Source organism: Neoarius graeffei, chromosome 8, assembly GCF_027579695.1.
Source record: "Neoarius graeffei isolate fNeoGra1 chromosome 8, fNeoGra1.pri, whole genome shotgun sequence".
Taxonomy (NCBI): Eukaryota; Metazoa; Chordata; class Actinopteri; order Siluriformes; family Ariidae; genus Neoarius; species Neoarius graeffei.
This window is the reverse complement of record NC_083576.1, coordinates 60,475,059-60,493,720: the sequence shown is the minus strand read 5'-3', so window position 1 is coordinate 60,493,720 and position 18,662 is coordinate 60,475,059. Positions and strand designations below refer to the sequence as shown.

Here is an 18,662-nt window from a genome sequence, read left to right as displayed (position 1 = left end):
TTTTCATACTTTTATACTCTTTAATGAAAGGTGATACAAGGCGGAAGTCCGCGCCGTTTTTCAGCAGTTGCGTCACATGACCAACGCCAGCGAATCAGGAAGGTGGATGTCACAGTGACGTTGTCCAATGACGACGCCAGCTAGAGCTCAGCACAGTGTATCCGTGTATTCTCAATGTTTACACAGCACCGGACCAGACACGATCTGGATTGAATACGTGGACCCTGGCGGATTCCCGTTTCCAGGCGTTTTAATGTAAACGGACAGTGCATCCGCGAAGAAAACGAGACAGATACGGTCTAAGGTAAACTTGGCCTTAGTCATCACCGAGGCTTTTCTGACAACACTAAATCAAGGCAAGGCACCCAACAAACATCAAGCTACTTAGCTGCATCAGCAATTATATTGCATTTATGCCCAAAGGAGCTCAAAATAACATATCACGCTTAATAAAAACTTAGGGAAGCCATAAAAAGTGTTTTCTTACCCTTTGAACTTCTCTTTTGCGGACTGCTGGCTGTTGTCTCGTTTGTCTCGTCCATTTTTTGGCCGAAGATTGTGGGAACTGTATAGAGCTGGGCAATATGGACTAAAAAAAATCTTGGATTTTTTTCACAAAAAATCCGATTTTCAATTTTAATAGATTTTTTTCCCCCTGCTAAATTGCCTTCCACCGTGCCCCATCCTTATCATAAAGCACACAGATTGAAAATGTGTCAGGGACGGTTGCTTGCTTTACTTTGGATGGTGTGCTAGTGCTGCGGCTGTTTTCATTCTGCTGGGAGCAGCACTTCTCCCACTCCGCTGCATGCTTCTGTTTAAGGTGTTGGAATAAATTCGTCATGCTGCTTCCTTTGGAAGCAACCATTTTCAAACACACCTTACAACGAGGACTTGTTTGGTCTGCGTCCGACCCCGCAAAACCGAACCGATTCCAGATCACGGAGGAAGTTACTCCTTTCTTGGGCGCAAGTTGTGGCTTTCTCCCAATCGCTGCCATGTTTGTGTTGTCTATATGGCAAGCGCGCGGGAGGAGGGCTATAGTGTCGCTGCCCGATCTGTTCTGCCCATGCGCAGAGGGGAGTGTCGGTGGCGGAAGTTAAAACTGAGAGAAAACCGATTTTCATAACACATCATCCTTAACTGTAAATTCGAATTAACCAATAAAATCGATTTATCGCCCAGCTCTAGAACCGTGTCTGGATTCAGTGCTGGCTTGTACGGTATTCCTAATGCCGGTGCATCCAAGTTGTTTGAGTGAAACAATTTTCTTCAAAATGTTCTGAGCACACGAGCTGCGTAAAGCAGTGTTTGTTTACCTTCTTTCTGTGTTGCCGCGAGGGTTGGACTGTCTACTACGGCAATTACGGTAGGCTAGCCTGGTAACGTCTTGAAGGTTTTAATGAATGAGTCAAGAGCATGCTAAGTGTGCTCACAAGCGCGTATGCTGCCAGGAATGTGTAAAAACTCGCACACTTGCCTCTTTAACAGATTTAGGTAAGTCAGATGGTATGCAGATCGGTTTGTAAATTGTCTAGCAAGGTTACAATCCGGGCGGCACGGTGGTGTAGTGGTTAGCGCTGTCGCCTCACAGCAAGAAGGTCCGGGTTCGAGCCCCGTGGCCGGCGAGGGCCTTTCTGTGCGGAGTTTGCATGTTCTCCCCCGTGTCCGCGTGGGTTTCCTCCGGGTGCTCCGGTTTCCCCCACAGTCCAAAGACATGCAGGTTAGGTTAACTGGTGACTCTAAATTGACCGTAGGTGTGAATGTGAGTGTGAATGGTTGTCTGTGTCTATGTGTCAGCCCTGTGATGACCTGGCGACTTGTCCAGGGTGTACCCCGCCTTTCGCCTGTAGTCAGCTGGGATAGGCTCCAGCTTGCCTGCGACCCTGTAGAACAGGATAAAGCAGCTAGAGATAATGAGATGAGATGAATGAGGTTACAATCCGCGGAATGAGGCCGTCACGGCAGCACTACTTGTACCAGGGATATGAATGTGAAAATTTACCTCCCTCCATTCAGTCACATAGGAGTACAGCTGTTCACTGTTCCCTCGCTGTTTATCAGTAACATCAGTATTATCTTTCCCCCTCCACTTTTTTGTTAGAGAAATGGAATTTTAATTTTTTTTTCATATAAACTTTTAATGAAATCTCTATCCAGAAGCAGCTTCAAGTCTTACTCACTATGCGGCGCTTCTGTGTCTTGCACCCAAATGACATCAGAGCACTGCCGGAAACGATCGGGGGGGGGGGATTTTTCTGATCGGTTAAAATATTTTCAATGGCGGCCTCCATGAAATCGTCCATTCTGCATAGAAACTGACTTTCGGAGATGGATATCTTAGTTGTGCGAGCTCCTTATTTTCAATTATTCACATGAATCGTTAGTTTATATCCTCTATCTTCATAACTGTATTTTAAAAATGGGTTTTCTTTTAACAATGTTAACTTTCAGTCATTATGGCAGAGACGGTTACCAATGGGTATTTGTGTTTCAGCTGACATTCTCATCGTGATGATGGCTGGCTCTAATGATTTTGGCCAAATTGAAACTGATGATGGATCGCAAGACTGGTCTGTGATGAGCACACGACTGAACTCATTCCAGACCTTTCCTCATTCTGAGGAGGTTCCTGCGGAGAGGCTGGCCCGGGCGGGCTTCTACTTCACCGGTGAATCAGATCAAGTGCGCTGCTTTAGCTGCCAGCACACTGTTGACGACTGGCACCAAGGGGACAACCCAGTAGAAAGACACCACAGCGTCTCACCTGCTTGCAGTTTTCTCCAGTGTGTTCATCGCAGGAACCTTCCTGATGGAACCTCCTTTCCATCTCCTGCCTCCATTTATGATGAAGATGCTGAAGCCAGGGAGTTTAGTTTAAGAACAGGAGAAGTGGTGGATGAGTCCGCGTACCCTAAGATTCCGCATATGAAGAGCGAAGATGCACGGCTGGATACGTTCAGCAACTGGCCTGCTTGGTCCCCGGTCCAGACTCATGACCTAGCACAAGCTGGGTTTTTTTATTTACCAGAGTCTGATAGGCAGATCGACAGGGTGCAGTGTTTCTGCTGCGCAGGTATGCTGGTCAACTGGGAGGAAGGCGACGATCCCTGGGAGGAACATACCAGAGCTTACCCGCACTGCTTCTTTATTTTGGGCCACGATGTGGGGAACATCCCTTCTGAGCAGCTGACTCGGAAAACCAATGGTCATAGCAGTTCAATGGAAACGTTTGAGGAACGCCTTGAAAGCTTCAGGGACAAAGTGCATCCCATCAACCATGAAAGGCTGGCTCGAGCTGGCTTTACCAGCATAGGTAAGACTCATTTCTGCCATTTTACAGGGTTTTTTTTTTTTTTCCCTTTTCCCCTTGTTTTGTGCAAATTGTAACAGGCTTTATTAGATATTGCTTCTACAGTTGTAACATGGGACTGTACTATGACATGAGCATGTTCACAGACATGTTTACAATCACATTGTGCTACCACTGTTATGCGTGTTGTTTGTGCAGATGATCAAGACGGTGTGGTTTGCTTCAAATGTGGAGGATGTCTGAAGAACTGGGAGCCAGATGATGATCCTTGGGTGGAGCATGCCAAGCACTATCCAGGGTAATTAGCTATTTTCGGTTTTAGCTAACTTTATATTACTGCAATATATAATTTTATATTATTGGTAGATGGGTAAAAAGTGGCTAAATCTTTTAAAATGATGTGGTTAGTAATTTTCTTTGATACACAAAAACAATACATTTGTGCAGTTGTTGACCATTCGTGAGGTTTTTTTTTTTTTTGGTGGTCTTCCAATGTTCTAGGCCAGTTTTGACTTATTTAAAGATGAGTTAATATTCTGAGCTAAGCAAGGATTAAAATGTTTTGGGACAACATAGAGGAAACTAATCAACAATGGGGTGAAGTGATGAGGCTCCATATGAGTTACTGTTATCACACCAAAGCTGATTATTTTCCTATAATAGCATTCCCTTCAGTGTTTTATTCCTCTTATTCCCCAGGAATTTTCCAGAGATTTAATTTTTTTTAATGGAGCTCCTCTAAAGCAGAGCCCCATACTTAACATAAATGCATCAACCTGATTTTTGATGGCTTTGACTGTACCACATCCGTACATATAAACGACGTACGTGTGCCACCACAGGGAACCCGATCGTAAGTTCAAGGTAATGTAACTCATAAACACTTGACCACCAGGCAATGAAATTTGTATCTTTATTTAAATAAAATAGATGGGTTTTTATCCAGTGCTTATTTTTAATTTGCTTTTAAAAATAATGTGGGGTTATTTACTGACGTTACAGAAAATATTCACGACAGTTTCATATAAAACTAGTTAAAACGGTTTTATTAGTCCACTAGCTTCTTGGACAGTTGATGGTTTGTGTCATGTAAGGGTGAGAGACGGATGTAAGTGCAGGAAGAGTTTTACTGAAAGCACGCAAGCAAACAAATCCAACACTTGGACAAAGGCAGAGTCAACTAGATAGAACTCGACGTCGACGGGGATGCCTCCGCCCGGTAGACTACACGCCTTATTAAGTTGTGATTTGGGGATGGACATTTGACCTCACAGTAATCTTGACCTGGTGAAATTACTTGTATTAGCCTTGGAGACCTTGTGTTCACAAGGTTTGCGGACAGACATTTGACCTCAGTGACATTGACCTTATACCTTTTGATCTCAAAATCTAATCAGTTCATGTTTGTCCCAAAGTGCACAAATGGTGAAAGTTTGGTGAAATTCCTTTCATTAGCCTTTGAGATATCGCGTTCACAAGGTTGCGGGACGGACGCACGCACGCACGGACAGACAGACGACCCGAAAACATAATGCCTCCTGCACCTTACAGTGGTGGAGGCATAAAAAATAGCCAGTGGTCAAGTGAGGCACAGACAGGATATCAGAGATAATACAATACTCAATGTCCAAAAATACAAACGGGGTCAAAACCAGAAAAGCAATATAAAATATAAGGCTTGGTAACGTCAGATACCTGGTACAGAGCATACACTTTACAAAGTCTGTGTGTTACTGAGAGTCCTTATATGTATGCACTGTGATTTGCACTCTCATCAGGAACAGGTGCATGGTAATTAGTCCTGATAGCGCTGTGTGTATGCGCCAATACACATGGACATGACTGATGTCACCAGAAAACTGTTTGACACATCAAGTTTGATATTCGATTGTAACTATATAGTAATGATGTAAAGTGAAAGCGCTGATTCACTGCCGTCCACCAGGCACCCAGCAGAGTCACACCATAATAAATGTTGTGATGGTGTTTCTGGCGCATGGTATGCGGTGTCAAAGAAAGGAATAAATATACAGTTGTGGGCAGAAGTTTACATACAGTGACATGAATGTCATCTTTGATATGAAGGTCATGGCAATATTTGGGCTTTCAGTAATTTCTTTGAACTGTTCTTTTTCTACGGCAGAATGATTGTATAGCATACATCTTTAATTAAAAAAATACTAGAATTTGCTGCACAAGTTTTACTTTTATTTGGGTTTTCTGAAATCAATACAGGGTCAAAAATTAACATACGCTCACTTAGATTATTAATTCAGAGGTGCTGAAATTTCCAAAATGTGTCCCATCTTGCCAAGGTGTCTCAACTTCCTGTTTAGTGATCATGATTGACTATAGCTGATAGCTTCTCTGTGCCTTCATAAAAAGGGTTTGTTTACAGCACTCATTGGATTGACCAACACACAGTAAAATGGGAAAGTCCAAGGAGCTCAGTGCAGATCTGAGGAAGAGGATGACCACCATGTACAGAGTGGCACTGTACCAGCTGGTGGTAGTGGTAGGATCATCATGCTCTGGGGCTGTTTTGCTGCCAGTGGAACTGGTTCATTGCATAAATGCCCCTTTTCCACCAAAGCAGTTCCAGGGCTGGTTCGGGGCCAGTGCTTAGTTTGGAACCGGGTTTTCTGTTTCCACTGACAAAGAACTGGCTCTGGGGCCAGAAACACCGGTTCCAGGCTAGCACCAACTCTCTGCTGGGCCAGAGGAAAGAACCGCTTACGTCAGCGGGGGGGCGGAGTTGTTAAGACCAACAACAATAACAAGACCGCGAAAGATCACCATTTTTAAGCTACGAGAAGCAGCAGCTGTACAAACGCGAAGTAATTTATTGTTGTTGTTGCCGCTGCTGCTGCTTCTGTGTTTTTGCTTTGATATTCGCGCCAAGGTTTATGCAAACGTAGCACCGTAACTTCCATATACAGCGACGTAACTGACATATACAGCGACGTAATGACGTATGCAGCGACGTAATGATGTGGCTCCGCTTAGCCCCGCGAGCTATGGAAAAGCAAACTGGTTCTCAGCTGGCTCGCAAGTTGAACGAGTTGTGAACCAGCACCAGCACTGGCTCCAAACCAGCCCTGGAACTGATTTGGTGGAAAAGGGGTAAAAGTGGATGGAATAATGAAGAAGGAGGACTACCTCAGAATTCTTCAGCATAAACTATCAGAAACTTGAACCCGACTTGGGAATTACAACCGGACAATGAACCCAAACACGCATCAGAGCTGGTTGTGGAGGATAAAGCAGGCTAACATTAAGCTGAAAACAAGTCCTGACTTCAACCCTATTGAAAATATAAGCACGATCCATATAAGTCAAGTCCATGCCAAGAAAACTTTTTTTTTTTAATTGAACTCTACCAATTCTACCATGAAGAGTTGTGAAATATCCAACCAGAATTCTGCCAGAAGCTTGTTCATGGTAAACAAAAATGTTTGGTCAAGGTGAATCTTGTGAAGAGACATTTTACCCAAATATTAGGTGTGCTGTATGTATATTTTTGACCTGATATGTATAATTTTAACCCTGTGTTTGATTTCAGAAAACCCAAAGAAAATTAAAACTTGTGCACCAAATTCTAGGGGGGGTATTTATTTTTATTAAAGCTGTATGCTGTACATTCTGCCACAGAAAAAGAAGCATTCCTGAAAACCCAAATATTGCCATGACATTCATGTCACTGTATGTAAACTTTTGACCACAACTGTATATTCGTAATTGCGATGCGTCTCTCATTATTGGTCTCACTGTCACAAGACAATGCAGTAGTTCATTAACCTGAAATACATCACAGTGCACGGCGGTGCCTAAATGATGATGATGATGCCCTTTATTGTCACTAGTCACATGTACCAGCGAAATTAGCCGTCAACCTGTCCGTGACATAGGGTAGACAGGACAGGAAGACAAAAAGGAAACACATGAGGAGAGATGAGGAAAAAAAGGAACCCCCCCCCACTGCTCCTGTCAGGGGTACAGTGTGGGAACATTTAAAAACCTTTTGCACATAAGCACACAACACAAGTACACTTTAAACACGGGACTTGAAGGGGGGAATCGGGGGGGGAGGGGAGGAGGTAATCCAGCGCAAGCAAGCAGCTGTCTGGTCCTGCAGTCATGACGACGCTGATCACGCACCCGCTTGTCACACTGGGGGTAAAAATGGCGACCGCGGAGAGTTAGAGAAGGAATGCGAGGGCGAGAGTGTCTCCCGGCAGTGACCTTCAGGGGGAAATGTTGCCTCAGCAACGGCCTAAACCAAGGCCAGTGCTGTCTCGGGGCGCCCAATGTCGATAGGATATGAGTTGTTTGGTCTTTCCAGACGCAGTCTTTACGTCCACACCGCTCGTCCATATCTGTCCATTCTATTCAAATTGATCTCTGAAAAACATATTCCTTGCAAAGCTGAAAGCTGCTCCGAACAACCATTTTGTGGTTAAAGTTCTGAATGTCCACAGTCCGAGTGCCAACAGCTTTGCCCACCACTCCAATCATATCGGGCAGCTTTGTGGGGCTTTAAACAGCTGTCACCGTTGTCTGATTTCCTCGATATACCAGGGCAATGCCTAATCCAATCAGCAAAAGTCCTGTAATCATGGTTCCGAATAGGTAGATATCTTCAGTGTCCTCCACAGAAAGAATCGCCAGGCACACGACCCGCCACCGCTCCCACGCGTCCATCGTGTAACCAGCCGCAAACGTTCCAGCAGGACAGACGGGTTCCCCCGAACCCAAATTTCTCGTCAAGAAAACTGCGTCAATTTCGTTAGGAGACCAGTTTATCAATTCCATGCTTTTTTTTTTTTTAGTTTAGAAAGTAATGCAGGAAGAGTCTCTTCAAAAAGTACAGCAGACGAGACAAGACACAGAAGTACAAGCAGGGAAAAAAGGAGGGAGAGGGAGAGCAGAAAAATGCAACTGCCTTCCGTGGAAGCACGGAGAGAAAAAAAAAATCTATATTATTAAAGAAGTTTTAGTTTTTATCCATTTTATAAGTATATTTAATGTTCTGAAACACTCCAGTTGTTAACACGTATGGTATTACAGTTATAAAGTCATCCCCTTGCCAATATCTGTTTTTCATTTTCTTTAACTTAATCAGACAACAAAAAAAACCCCACAGCTTGTCCTGCTAATGAAAAATGGAAAGCACCTAAACGTTCTCCATTTTGAATATCAGAAAGGTTACTGTCGGTTACAAAGCTCTGACACTAGAGACGCTTTCCATAAGTGGGGCACATCACCACAAAGTGAGTCCAGTGTAGCAAAAGTTCATTCTGACATACAGCAATTTGAAACGAGTACATCAAAAAATGACCTGGATATTGTTTTTCTAATTTTGTCATAAATGTATTCCTTAATCTGTAACTTTTCCATCACCACAATGTTATACTGTAAAACAACCTATAAATATGACGTAATCGCAACCAGATAGCTGCCACATTAATTAATTTCAATTTACACATCACAAAATTTACAGCTGATTTTCTCCGAACTTGATTTTCTATTAAGACATCGTCTCAAACATTTTCACTCATTTCTCTGGATTAGGTGCACCAAATTTTAACAAATTACTTCTTATTTTAAAGATAATTAATCTAGAATATTCAGTAAAACAGCTCTTCATTTTTGTGAACAACTGGTGACGCCCCAACTTTTTAAGTAAGACGACATCTTATAGAAAACAAAATCATATCATAATGTTTTTCTTTACAGCATGTTATTAATTAGTTTTAATATATATTTAGGCACTGACTGAAAGTGGGGCCCCTGATGAGTGTAAAATGTGTTTGTAAGTGGCAGCTAGAGTGGTCAGTCATTATTCATGTTATGGGCAGAGCTGTCAGCCAGGCTTGTAGTACTCGATTCCAGGACTCGGACTAGAGTCTGATTCGTGCCCTAATTTTAAGGACTTGTGACTTGACTCAGACTTGTGCATTAACTGCATTAGGAGTCGTAAATTGGAGACAAGGACTCTTTTTGGTAACATGCCATAATAATTTGCCATAAGATATTTATATCTACATGAATTTTTGTACTAATTTCACGCAAGAGTGTCACATCCCCGCGCCTTGGCGCATGCATTAGATAGACTCTCGGGCGTGCTTCGGACAGCACACGCGCCAAGTGGACTCTCGCGTGAACGCCGTAAATGACTCTCATCTGCACAGAATTAACGCACAATCAGCGCCCCTATATAAAAACTGTGAAAAAACACTTACTTTGCGAAGTATTGAGTTGCGTTGCTGATACATTACTGAGCCTTATTTCCTTGTTAGGTCTCCTGATCCCTGATTTCCTGTTTCTCGTCTTTGATTCTGCCGAGTTTACGATAGCCTGTTTGGGCCTCGCTCGACCTGTTGCCTGTTTCACTGTTTTACGATTTTCCATGCTGTTCTGGATTGTTTACCCTCTTCACTTGTATTAATAAACACACCTTCTGCACTTATATCCGTCTCCCAACCATCTCTGAGAGAATACTTCACACTCCCTGATAAAGAGAACGCACATTCACCTGTTCATACGTCATGTTCAGGAACTAACTAATGTTAATGGTGCTGAAACGGCCAGCGTCAAATGATGCAGTTGGAGTCTTGGGCTCGACTTGGATCAATAGTGGACTTGACTCAAAATTTTCTTTAATGACTTGGACTTGGGGCGGCATGGTGGTGTAGTGGTTAGCACTGTCGCCTCACAGCAAGAAGGTCCGGGTTTAAGCCCCGTGGCCGACGAGGGCCTTTCTTTGCGGAGTTTGCATGTTCTCCCCGTGTCCGCGTGGGTTTCCTCCGGGTGCTTCGGTTTCCCCCACAGTCCAAAGACATGCAGGTTAGGTTAACTGGTGACTCTAAGGGTGTATTCAGACCAGGATAGTTCGATAGTTCACTTGCTTTGGTCCAAACCAAATGGTTTTTTTTTTTTTTTTTTTTTTCATTTTGGTGCGGTTCGCTTTCACACTGTACATTTTAGTAAGCAGACCAAAATCTGTCAACAAAGCCACGCGCCCTGAGGTCGTTCAGCTATTGGTCAGAGACGACACGTGCACAAAGCGCTGTTCTGGGGAGCGCGTGAACCCCTTCATTTTCTCACTGAATACAGCAAACACGTCGGCATTTTTGTGTGTTCTCTCCAAAAGCTCAGATATGTGGACATCTGCCCAGATATCCACAAGGGTACGCGTTTCTTCCTCGGCCCACGTTTGCCCCCTACTCATTTTTTGTACTCTGTAGTCTAGCCTACCACTGGTCTGAATGACTGAACGACTGTTGTAAGGTTCCCTTGACAACCGAAACAGTGTTTGCACTTTGCGGTGGAGTGTCAAGACTCTGTTTCCCATAATGCTCGACAAACGACGGAAGCTCCCGAGGTACAAAAAAGCATAACTGTCAGATTAGGTCCGGTCTGCTTTCACACCTCTAAAAGGTCCGCACCAGGGTTCCTTTGGTCCGGACCGAGTCCGACCTTGCAGCTCGGTCTCGGTCCGCTTGTTTGGTCCGGACCAGAGTTCGGTGGTTTGTATTCAGACCAACCCAAAAGGTCCGGACCAAGGGAAATTTGGGTCGTTTGGTCCGGACCAAACAACGTAGGTGTGAATACGCCCTAAATTGACCATAGGTGTGAGTGTGAATGGTTGTGTGTCTATGTGTCAGCCCTGTGATGACCTGGCGACTTGTCCAGGGTGTACCCCGCCTTTCGCCCGTAGTCAGCTGGGATAGGCTCCAGCTTGCCTGCGACCCTGTAGAACAGGATAAAGCGGCTACAGATAATGAGATGAGAGGAGACTTGGGCTTGACTGGGACTTGAATACTGGGGACTCGAGACTGGACTCAGACTCGAGGTTTAGTGACTCGGCTACAACACCGCTGTCAGCTAAGGAAGCTGTATTTGTTATGCTACAGACACTCGCTGTGTTTTTATATTCACCTTGTGCCTCCGTCAGAGGTTTAGTACGGTATGTTATAAAGCTTTGCTGTCCGTCATCCTGGTATGTCATTCACACACAATGTAAAGTGTGTGTGTGTGTGTGTGTGTGTGTGTGTGTGTGTGTGTGTTTGTTCAGTGCATTGGTTGAACTGTGGTTTAGCACGAGACTTTGAGCGCAGAGGATAATGGTACATGTTTGGCTAACTTGTAGAGGTTTGTACCCTTGGTTGAGTGGAGCAAGGTGTGTAACATTCAGAGCATAGTCTGTAAACATTACTCTGCAAAATTGTGTATTTGTTTACAACTATGTTGCATGAATTATTTTAGTTTTCATGGTGTACAGTATTTGATAGCCAGTGTTCAATGCCATACTTGTGTTCAAGAGGAATAAAAAGCATGTGCACCTCTCAGACACTCTGCCATTGTTCTTAATGCCAAGGGCTGCTGCAGTTTTAGTAAATAATCCTGAGTTATTTTCAAAAAAGCAAATAAAAATATGCAAATAAATGTATGAATGTATTTATGCAAATATTATGCAAATAAATATGGAAATTTCATTGTCTAGTGGTCAAGTGTTTGAGATACAGTACTGTGCGAAAGTCTTAGGCACATGTAAAGAAATGCTGCCGACCAAAAATGGCTTAAAAAAATAATTAAATGAAATGTTTCAACGTTAAAAAAAAAAAAAATTATAAACAGCAGTAAGCCATAATAAATGAAACAAAGTCAATATGTAGTGTGAGATGGCCCTTTGCTTTAAAAAAAAAAAAAGGTACACTCAGGTACAATGAGTGCAATTTTATAAGAAAATGAGCTGGAGGTTTTACTGAGCATCTTATAGAACCAGCCACAGTTCTTCTGGACACTTTGGCACACTTGGTTCTTAATTTTACAGCAAAACCCAGAAGCCTTCATTGTGTGGGGTTTTTTTTTTTTTTTTTTTTTTTTAAATCTGAAAAGTGGTCCCTTATGTAATATGCTGTTCAGATACAAACTTTTTTTCTGTACCATTTAATTTTGTGCTGGAAAACGAACGTTTTGACTCCTAAATTGTTTTTGTACTGACTCGATAATGTAGAAGTCCTAAAATAGAAATCTATAACAAGTTTGTATGGAAAATATAGGGTGCCTAAGACTTTTGCACAGTACTGTTTATTGCCTTGAACTTACAATCAGGTACTGTACCTGTGATGGTACACATGCGTTGTACCTACCTGCATACAGAGTCCAAAAAAAGCCATCAAAAATCAGATCGACGCATTACCATATTCTCTTAGTATGGAGTTCTGCTCCGTGCAAAGGGAGCTCCACTATTAGTTATTAGTAGTCGCGTGGAGCATCTGCCATACATGTTACTGTAGAAATGAGAACATATGAGAGAGACTGCAACAAATCCGTGGCTTGTCTTCCAGTCAGCACTACGGTCAAAGCCGTGCTGTTATAGAAAATTAATAAACACCTTGTGACACATTAGATTTGAGATGTGTAAACAGTATATACAGTACTGCACTTGTCTAACCCGAGTACGTGTGCCATGACATGAAATGTAACTTGTGAATCCACTTATGACCCAACAGATGCCGTTTCCTGCTCGCAGAAAAAGGGCAAGACTTCATCAACAGCGTTCAACTAAGAAATCATGGAACCAGCTCTTCAGTGAGTGAAACTAATAAATTTCATGTGGATAATTACAGTGGTGCTTGAAAGTTTGTGAACCCTTTAGAATTTTCCATATTTCTGCATAAATAGTGAAAGAATGCTCCTTCCCAAGTGCAGGACTAACAGATTTAAAAACTCTTTTGTCCCTCATGTCATCAGACTGTACAACTCCTCTCTGGGGGGGAGGAGGGGTAACAGGAGGACAGAGGACGGGAAGGAGCAGTAGCCTAGCCTGACAATAAACAATACTGGACAATGTGCAATATAATGTGCAATACCTCTTCCGTTGGCCCTTCCCCCCCCCCCCCCCCCCCCCCCATATCTTATTCTTTTTTTATATTTGTATATGCAAATACCTAATTTAATTTATCTAGAAGTTTTTCTCTGTTCTCGGTTTATCCTGTAATGATGCTACTGGAATTTTAATTTCCCTGAGGGAGCCCACCCAAAGGGATCAATAAACTTCTATCTAATCTAAATATGGCCTAAAACAGATTTTCACACAAGTCCTAAAAGTAGATAAAGAGAACCCAGTTAAACAAATGAGACAAAAAAATTATAGTTGTTCCTTTATTTATTGAGGAAAATGATCCAGTATTACATATTTGAGTGGCAAAAGTATGTGAACCTTTTAGCTTTGAGTATCTGGTGTGACCCCCTTGCAGTGGCAGCGGTGGAGGGATATGTCAGTTTTACTTAAGTGTGTGCTTACATGCAATCTGAATTATTTAAACAACATTTCCACCAACTGACTCTCATTCAACAGTGAATTTCCACCGACAGACTCGTATCATTTCTCTTCTTGGGCACTCGTCAAAGTGCCCCAGAAGTGCAGCAAAATAGCCAATCGTGTATGGTTCCTAGGGAAAAATAATAAATATTTGGCCAGTCAGCATCGCCCAATTTAATGGTTTTGGGGCGCTGGAAATTTCGCCCTGCTACAGAAAATGTGGGAAAGTTTTGGATTGCTATGGTGATAAATTTGAGGTCTCAGGTCAGTCAGTCAGAGAGATGATGGCGACAACGACAGTTGAGGGGCAGCTTCCACCAAATTCGGTGAGATATTTGTTGAACTACCCTTTCACGAGAAGAACAATGGTGGAAAAAATCCGTGTTGAGGAGCTGGGACCCGACAAACCCGAAATAAACATCACCCAGCCAACCAAGGAGAAAGTTAAAGCCTACAACGGGACTTTTTGCAGGAGTTGGTTCCAGCGCAAGTCGTGGCTGATGCTGCCTGACAGGCTGTGGAACAGCCAATGCACTTTTTTTGTTTCCCCTGCATCCTTTTCAAAAGTGACAGGTGTGATTTGACGTGGACACAGTCTGGACAAACTGACTTAAAGCAGCTCTCCGAACGCATCAAGAAGCATGCAAGATCAAGAGTTCACATGGAAAACTGCGTAAAGCTAGCTGTGCTCAGCAGGATTAGCATAGCAGCGCAGCTAGATGATGGGCACAGCATTGCTGTAAGAAGGCACAATGAAGAGGTATTTGATTATGTCTTTCCAAAGCATAAATGGAGCCTAATATAGCTGTAAATTGTTAATTTACTTTATCAGTGAAACTGCTGATTTTGAGAAGGAAATTAAATTATTATTGTGGAATTGTCATTTTCTGACTGTTCATTTGAATGCTTATACTGGACTAGGCAGGGAAATCTTTTGGCACACCAGCCCCACCAAAAATTTTTTTTCACCAGCCACCACTGCCCCCTTGTGCAGCAATAACTGCAACTACTGTTTCCGGTAACTGTTGATCAGTCCTGCACACCGGCTTGGAGGAATTTTAGTTCATTCCTCCGTACAGAACAGCTTCAACTCTGGGATGTTGGTGGGTTTCCTCACATGAACTGCTCGCTTCAGGTCCTTCCACAACATTTCGATTGGATTAAGGTCAGAACTATGACTTGACCATTCTGAAACATTAACTTTATTCTTCTTTCACCATTCTTTTGGGGCTTTTCCACTACCAACGCGGCTGAGTTGGGCTGAGCCGTGCGGTGCTGAGTGGGGCTGTTGGGGTTGCATTTCGACTACAACCGTGCTGAACCGTGCTGGCTGGAAGTGGGTGGACACATTGGGTGGAGTTAGCGAAAGTGGGTGGACGTCACGTGATGTCGTTAGGCGGTGCAAACAGTGACATCAGTGACCTTTTAAGCGATAGTCTCACGACCCGGATAGTAAACAATAAACAACACAGAGAAACGTCTGTGTCTCCATGATGGACCACTGGCTGGCCTTTCCTCGCTTGGGTTGGTCTTCCATCTTCTAGTTTTCTGATCATCTTCTTCTTGGTCGTAATTCTTCTTCTTCTGGGTTTATGGTGTTTACAGATCCCAGCGTGCTCGCGGGGCATGTGTGGGCATGTGAGGACACTCCTCCTCACCAATCAGTGCACAGGGGAGTGTCTCCTCATGCCCCTAGCCCCACTCGGCTCGGTTGGGCTCACTTCAGCCCCACTCCAAAACCGTGCGAGTTTTGGGTGCTGGGTAAGGCTGAAGTGAGCTCAGTCGTGCTGCTCTGAGGTAGTTGAAACGCGAGCCGTGTTGGGCTGAAGTGAGCTGAAAAAGGGTAGTGGAAAAGGCCCAATAGGTAGAGCAACTTCTGTGCTTAGGGTCGTTGTCTTGCTGCATGACCCACCTTCTCTTGAGATTCAGTTCATGGACAGATGTCCCGACATTTTCCTTTAGAATTCGCTGGTATAATTCAGAATTCGTTGTTCCATCAGTGATGGCAAGCTGTCCTGGCCCAGATGCAGCAAAACGGGCCCAAACCATGATACTACCACCACCATGTTTCACAGATGGGATAAGGTTTTTATGCTTGAATGCAGTGTTTTTCCTTTCTCCAAACATAATGCTTCTCATTTAAACCAAAAAGTTCTATTTTGGTCTCATCTGTCCACAAAACATTTTTCCAAAATGTTGTTTCGTTTTCCCATCGGCGGCTCCAGTCCGACTTTGGACACTTGTAACTCGGGCAGGGGATGTCCCAGCCTCCCCAAACTTGACAGCCTGCGACCTCTTCCCTCTCTCCAAAGAACCAGCGCTGCCAGGGCGTGCTAGCCCCACGCCTCGGGACGTAATTCCCAGGGCGGGGACCGGCCCACGTCACCGAAAAAGGGGCGTTCGGGGTCCGCGGCGACGCCGGCCACCCAACCGACCCATCTTGAAACACGGACCAAGGAGTCCAACGCACGCGTGAGTCAGAGGGCCTCGCACGAAACCCCATGGCGCAATGAAAGTGAAGGCTGACACCCGCCGGCCGAGGTGGCAGAATTGGCCTTCTGGCTTGTCCACGTGATCATTAGCAAACTGCAGACGAGCAGCAATGTTCATTTTGGAGAGCAGTGGCTTTTACCTTGTAACCCTGCCATGCACACCACTGTTGTTCAGTGTTCTCCTGATGGTGGATTCATGAACATTAGCCAATGTGAGAGAGGCCTTCAGTTGCTTAAAAGCTACCTTGGGGTCCTTTGTGACCTCACCGACTATTACACGCCTTGCTCTTGGAGTGATCTTTGTTGGTCGACCACTCCTGGGGAGGGTATCAATGGTTTTGAATTTCCTCCATTTGTAAACAATCTGTCTGACTGTGGATTGGTGGAGTCCAAACTCTTTAGAGATGGTTTTGTAACCTTTTCCAGCCTGATGAGCATCAACAACGCTTTTTCTGAGGTCCTCAGAAGTCTTTGTTCGTGCCGTGATACACTTCCACAAACGTGTTGTGAAGATCAGACTTTGATGGATCCCTGTTCTTTAAATAAAACAGGGTGCCCACTCACACCTGATTGTCGTCCCATTGATTGAAAACACCTGACTCTAATTTCACCTTCAAATTAACTGCTAATCCTAGAGGTTCACATACTTTTGCCGCTCACAGATATGTAATATTGGATCATTTTCCTCAATAAATAAACGACCAAGTATAATATTTTTGTCTCATTTGTTTAACTGGGTTCTCTTTATCTACTTTTAGGACTTGTGTGAAAATCTGATGTTTTAGGTCATATTTATGCAGAAATATAGAAAATTCTAAAGGGTTCACAGATTTTCAAGCACTACTGTACCTTTTTGTAAACTCAATATATGAATAATTTTGATTATTTCTACTTTTCCCTCTTTAGAATGGATTTTCCAGTCATGAGCCAAGTATGTACATCTGATTGTGGTATATTTTAACTTAAAATGTACTGTGCAGGGCTCTGAAAAATTCAGAGTTCCGCGGATTTGATCGCAAAAATACCATTTTTGTAAATTGTGTATTTTTGCAAAAAAAAAATGTCGGGGGTGGGGTATAATCCTTTCTTGTGGCTTTCAGATGAAGACCCCTTGAAGAAGCTGGAGAAACTGCAACGTGAAAAGCTCTGCAAAGTGTGCATGGACAGTGACATTGCGATCGTCTTCATCCCCTGTGGACACTTGGTGACCTGCAAGAAGTGCTCCGATTCTCTTCACAAGTGCCCCCTCTGTTGTGCAAACATCACACAAAAAATCAAAACCTATAGCTCATAACCTCCAGCGCGCACACAACTGCTGTTTCCTACTCCTTTAATTCTGAGCATTCTTTCAAAATACTTGTTTTATACTACAGTATAGTGTAAACATGAGAAATATTTATATATTTGGATTATAGTAGAGCAAATATATTTCCATATTACAAACATTATTAATTTTTATTAAAATTATAGCTTGTTTTTCGTATGACTACATAGATTTGAGGCTGCTGTTTTAGATACAGATAACATGTTTATTCTAAGATTACACTTAAAAGTCGATAATTTAAGCTCTTTTGTATATTCTTTGTTGGGGTGAGGGGTGGGTTTTTGTTGTTTTTATTTATTTTTTTTCCTTCCCTTTCTTCAGGTCTATGTGCATAATTTAGCAGCACAACATTGTTCTGCAGAAAAAGCTGCTTTAGAATATGATGCACTGTGCCGATATGGACAAATTATTATATGCCATTGCTGGGACTCAAACCACACTCTTTGCGTGCATGCACAAGCAAAGACAATTTGATGATAAAGTCTCATTCAGGGTCTCTTGGTGTTGGCCCTGCGATGGATTAGCGACCTGTCCAGGATGTACATCTGCACCATACTACTATTACTCGTACTTCATTAAGAGTGCCTTTCTTTAATGTAATTAACATAATTTTTATATTTTAACATTCATTCCAGTAAATCGTAATACAGGAATTTTTTTTTCTTTTCTTTTCTGACGCAAATTTCTTGAAGCTTAGGTGAACTTTGTTAACATTCAGAAATGGCTTTAATGCAATAGCTGAGTTTTAAAACCATAATATTATAACATGTAACCTGACCAATACTTGCATCAATACAAGACAATAAAATGGTGTGTGTATACAGTGACTACTACTTTTGTTTTTCTTTGCAAATCCTTTTTCACAAAACATTTAATAACTAAATGATAAAGCTGAATGACTGTGTGATGCACCAAGCAGTAGTGACTAAAAGTGGGAGTTCACCAAGGCCAGTTTATTGATCATTATATCGAAGATAAAGATTTTATTTGTAACCGGATACAAAAAATATGGATATGTTAATTGTTGGAGACTTAATATTAACTTTGATAACTCAAAAGACCCTCTGAAAACAGTGTTGGCGTCCATTCTAGTTTTAGTATAGGTTAATCAGAACGTTATAGGACTTACTTATAATGGTGGTCACACTCTTGATCTAATATTAACATTCGGATTAAATATAGAAAATAGTCACATTTCCACAG

General features: G+C 42.9%; 1 protein-coding gene across 2 annotated transcripts in view; it reads left to right on the top strand.

Moving 5' to 3' along the window:
- Positions 1–18,286, top strand: part of xiap (X-linked inhibitor of apoptosis) — a 46,234-nt gene extending 27,948 nt beyond the window's left edge. For both annotated transcript variants that reach the window (XM_060927971.1, XM_060927972.1), the window contains 5 exons: positions 2,498–3,316; positions 3,512–3,611; positions 12,832–12,910; positions 17,042–17,066; positions 17,236–18,286. In XM_060927971.1, the coding sequence (XP_060783954.1) occupies positions 2,515–3,316; positions 3,512–3,611; positions 12,832–12,910; positions 17,042–17,066; positions 17,236–17,429 (1,200 nt within the window). In that variant the 5' untranslated portion in view covers positions 2,498–2,514 and the 3' untranslated portion in view covers positions 17,430–18,286. The remainder of the gene's footprint in view (positions 1–2,497; positions 3,317–3,511; positions 3,612–12,831; positions 12,911–17,041; positions 17,067–17,235) is intronic.
- The last annotated feature ends 376 nt before the right edge of the window (positions 18,287–18,662 follow it).